This window comes from Aplysia californica, unplaced genomic scaffold (assembly GCF_000002075.1).
Source record: "Aplysia californica isolate F4 #8 unplaced genomic scaffold, AplCal3.0 scaffold00315, whole genome shotgun sequence".
Lineage (NCBI taxonomy): Eukaryota > Metazoa > Mollusca > Gastropoda > Aplysiida > Aplysiidae > Aplysia > Aplysia californica.
The window spans coordinates 688,121-692,073 of record NW_004797585.1 but is presented as its reverse complement, the minus strand read 5'-3'; the positions used below and the strand labels follow the sequence as shown (position 1 = coordinate 692,073).

Here is a 3,953-nt window from a genome sequence, read left to right as displayed (position 1 = left end):
TATCTATCTATCTATCTATCTATCTATATATCTATCTATCTATCTATCTATCTATCTATCTATCCAGTAATCGACTCAATTGTTAATCCTTATATCTATCTATCTATCTATCTATCTATCTATCTATCGATCTATCGATCTATCGATCTATCTATCTGTATGCTTTCAGAGATAACTCGAACATAGTTTTATTACGTTTTGATCACCATACGCTAGTTAAGTCAATGCTCTTCCCACACTTCCACCAGTGAGAGAGTTTTTCTCCCATAATATGTTTCATGTAAAGATTGATGTCATCAGTCTTCGGTACATCATTTTTCTTTTGGAAGGGCTCAAGACTTCGGGGACTCTCATGGTCTACAGGTTCAGGTGCTCGTCTCTCATTCAATAGGTTCCGGGTTCGAATCCTGATAGCGACGGAAACTTTTCTTCTCTAAACTTTTCTCCTTTCACATCCTTTCCTGCTCTCTAACAATATTCTGTGGTCTACTTTGTGCCCCCACCCTCTCACCTCCTTTGTCCCCTCCTCTGAGCTCCCGATTCTTTCTGCAGCATTTTTATTGATACTCCTTGGCTCCTTCTTACAGACACACCCCTGGTGTTATGGTAAGAAAGATCTACACCGAGCCTTCTCTGACAAGGATGAAAAATCTCTGAGGTCTCCAGTGCAAGTTGCGCACTCGGGGGAAATTCAGAATTTTCTACCAACTGAAAATGTTTAGTGTGTCCCGGGCGCTCATATGACCTTTTGCAGTTGCGAGCGAGCACCTTACCAAAAATAAAAAGAAGACTTTACTCGACACAGATAGACAAAAGGTATTGGTTCAACACTCTTTTGACCTCAGTCCGGCTCTCTGACAAAAAAAAAAAGATGTCCAAGCCAGTTCAGTAAAGAGCAATGACCTCCGAGAAAAACTGCTCACTCAAACGTCACCCCAGATTGTCCAGTCGAGACTGCGAACCCGCATTTTCCACACTGAAATAAAGTACTACGTAATGGACAAGGGCAACAGAACACTTACTTTTTTAAAAAAGCGACACATTGTAGCCATAATGAAATCAGACGCTCGTCAAAATATTGAAATCGAAGAAACGGCACTTTCCCACCGTTTTGGCAATTTTTATGGATTTGAAATGTTTTGGAACACCTTTTCATTGTGAATTTAAAACACATGTCTGTTTGTATTTTACGGAAAAACGTTGATTAAAGGCGCAAACAAATGTAAATTTTAGTTTCCTTGGATACTCCAGCTATGTAAGTTACCGAAATTGGGCGACCATTTTCACGCTAATTTTACCTTTTAATACAGAGACCCCCACTTCCTTCAATCACAAAAATATCTCGATTTCTATTCAAGACAGACGAGTACTTTTTCATTGAAAGAAAGGCAAATGAACAAGCTTTAAGACGTTACCAATAACTTCACAAGCCCAACAATTGACGAGCGTCTGATTCCAACGCGTCGTGACAACCCTTTCTGGACTTATATTCCAGATAGATCGGTCTGCGAACAGGTTATCTCTATATATTTCACCATAATTATATAATTCGCTCCGGAAGAGAATCTTTTAGAAAGTCTATCAAAGGTGACGTTTGCTAAAACACTGAAAATAGAATAATTTGTTCGTTGAGTCAATGGTTGGGTATATTTAACCTATTTTCTGCCTCACGTATCCTTTGTGTAGCGGTTGGGTTCCTTGGCCAAAATTGCAAGTTGTGCGGGTTCAAACACGAGGAACGGAAAACAGACTCTCTCCAGCATTTTCTTCTGTCTGCTTACCCCATATCACCAGAAGAAGGAGGAACAGTCTTAACAGAACTGAAAGATTTGTTTGTTCATCGATAAACTCGTAAAGCACAATCTATTACCGCCCATGTCATCAGAACACCCCGTGGTGCCGCCAGCCCCTGTGACAACGAGCAGGTCTCCAGTGTTTGTGTCTCCCTACAACTGTACGTACCGGGGGCAGAGGGCGAGTCCAGGTGAGTTCTTCGTTTCTCGGAGTGTTTTACGGCACTTGTAAAACAAATTATGGTAAGTCTTACAAAATTTAATGGCTAAGACAAAAGGAATTACTAAAGAGTTGTTCAGTCCAGTGAGAGTTTTACGCACTTGTAACACTCATTATGGTAGGTCTTACAAATGGCAAAGACAAGGGGTGTTACTAGAGATTTGTTCGTTTCAGTGAGAGGTTTACGGCACTTAAAACACACATTATGATAAGTCTTACAAATGGCTAGGACAAAAGGTGTTACTAGACAGTTGTTCAGCCCAGTGAGAGTTTTACGGCACTTAAAACACACATTATGGTAGGTCTTACAAATGACAAAGACAAGGGGTGTTACTAGAGAGTTGTTCGTTTCAGTGAGAGTTTTACGGCACTTATAACACTAATTGTAATAGGTTATACTATTGCCAAAACTAGAGTAACATAATGAAAAAAAGAATCAGGAGAGATAAGGACGACAGATGTAGGAGCACACCACAGCAGAGCACCCCACAACCACAGGCAGTCCAGGTGAGACTGAATATGTTTGATTTAAAATGGTTACATTTTAGTGTTAACTCCCCTTGCAACATTGTAAGGCAAAATTACCTACGTTAAAATAAAGAATCGATAAAGAGTCCGGTAGTCTAACCCCTAGAATGTCGACGTCACGGAAGATAATTTCAGGTTGTAGCTCAGCTAAAGGGAAGGGGAAAACGCTCTCAGCTGATATCTCGGACAAATCTGCACAGAACAAGGTTTTTTTTTATCTTCGAGAAACTACGACGCACCCCACCACACACACGCACACACACACACACACACACACACACACACACACACACACACACACACACACACATACACACACACACACACACACCATCACACACAAACATACACAAAAAAATGCATACTCATACGCAAGCATACACTCATAAACATAAATACGCACATACACAATACACACACTGACACATTCACATAATATAAACAAACACAGACTCATTCACACACACAGACGTACACACACATAAAAGACATACACACAAAACACACACACACACACACACACACACACACACACACACACACACACACACTCACGCAGGGGGCTCTCGTGGTTTAGAGATACGGGTGTGGGGCCTCTCATTCAATAGATCATGGGTACGAAACCTGACAGCGGCAGAAAATTGTCTTCTCTAATTTTTTTCTTTTTTTTCTTTTCACCTCTGTTCCTGCTTTCTAACCGTGTTTCTAACTATTTCAGCAGACTTTCTTTTGCTGCTCCTTCGCTACTTCTTTCTGCTGTCTTTCAGCCACATCCCTGATCTTAAGGCATTTAAGATCTACACCTAGCCTTCTTGGAAAAGGGCGACAAAATATCGGAGGTTTCATGTGCAAATTGCTAGCGTCAAAGATCCCTTGGTGGTCTTAAAGTCGATCAGAGTAAGCATCAACCCCCACCTGGGCAAAATTCAAAATTAATTCCTACCAAACTGAAAACGCTTAACGTGTCCCACGCTCTCATATGACCTTAAAACACCTACCAAAACAAAACAGACGCACATACATACACACACAACACACACAGACACACAGACACACACATACACACTCATACACATACATACACATATACACACATCCCACACAAACATCCAAAAAGAGGAAAGATGGGGAAAAGAAAGGGGGTATAATATGAAATCTAAGTACCCACAAAGGAGGGGGGGGGGTTGCGCAGGATTGCTTCTGTTATGCAACGGGTTACTCAATAAGCTGCCCTTCCTAAGTTCGGTAAATTGTGCAGGTTTTTGAGCGTGTATCGATTATGAGGTCGCTGTGGTCGAATCAGATTCCCGACCTTGACCATGTTCAGCTGATTGAGTGTTTACTGAAAACCGTTCAAGACCTCTCTACAAGGTTGGGTGTCGAAGAGGGTACATTGTTTAGCTGAAAAAAGT

General features: G+C 41.2%; 1 protein-coding gene across 1 annotated transcript in view; it reads left to right on the top strand.

Annotated features, from left to right (window-relative positions):
- Positions 1–1,875: 1,875 nt before the first annotated feature.
- Positions 1,876–3,953, top strand: part of LOC101858194 (cysteine-rich venom protein Mr30) — a 6,920-nt gene continuing 4,842 nt past the window's right edge. Inside the window, exon 1 of the mRNA XM_005102176.1 lies at positions 1,876–1,984. Coding sequence (XP_005102233.1) covers positions 1,876–1,984 — 109 coding nt within the window. The remainder of the gene's footprint in view (positions 1,985–3,953) is intronic.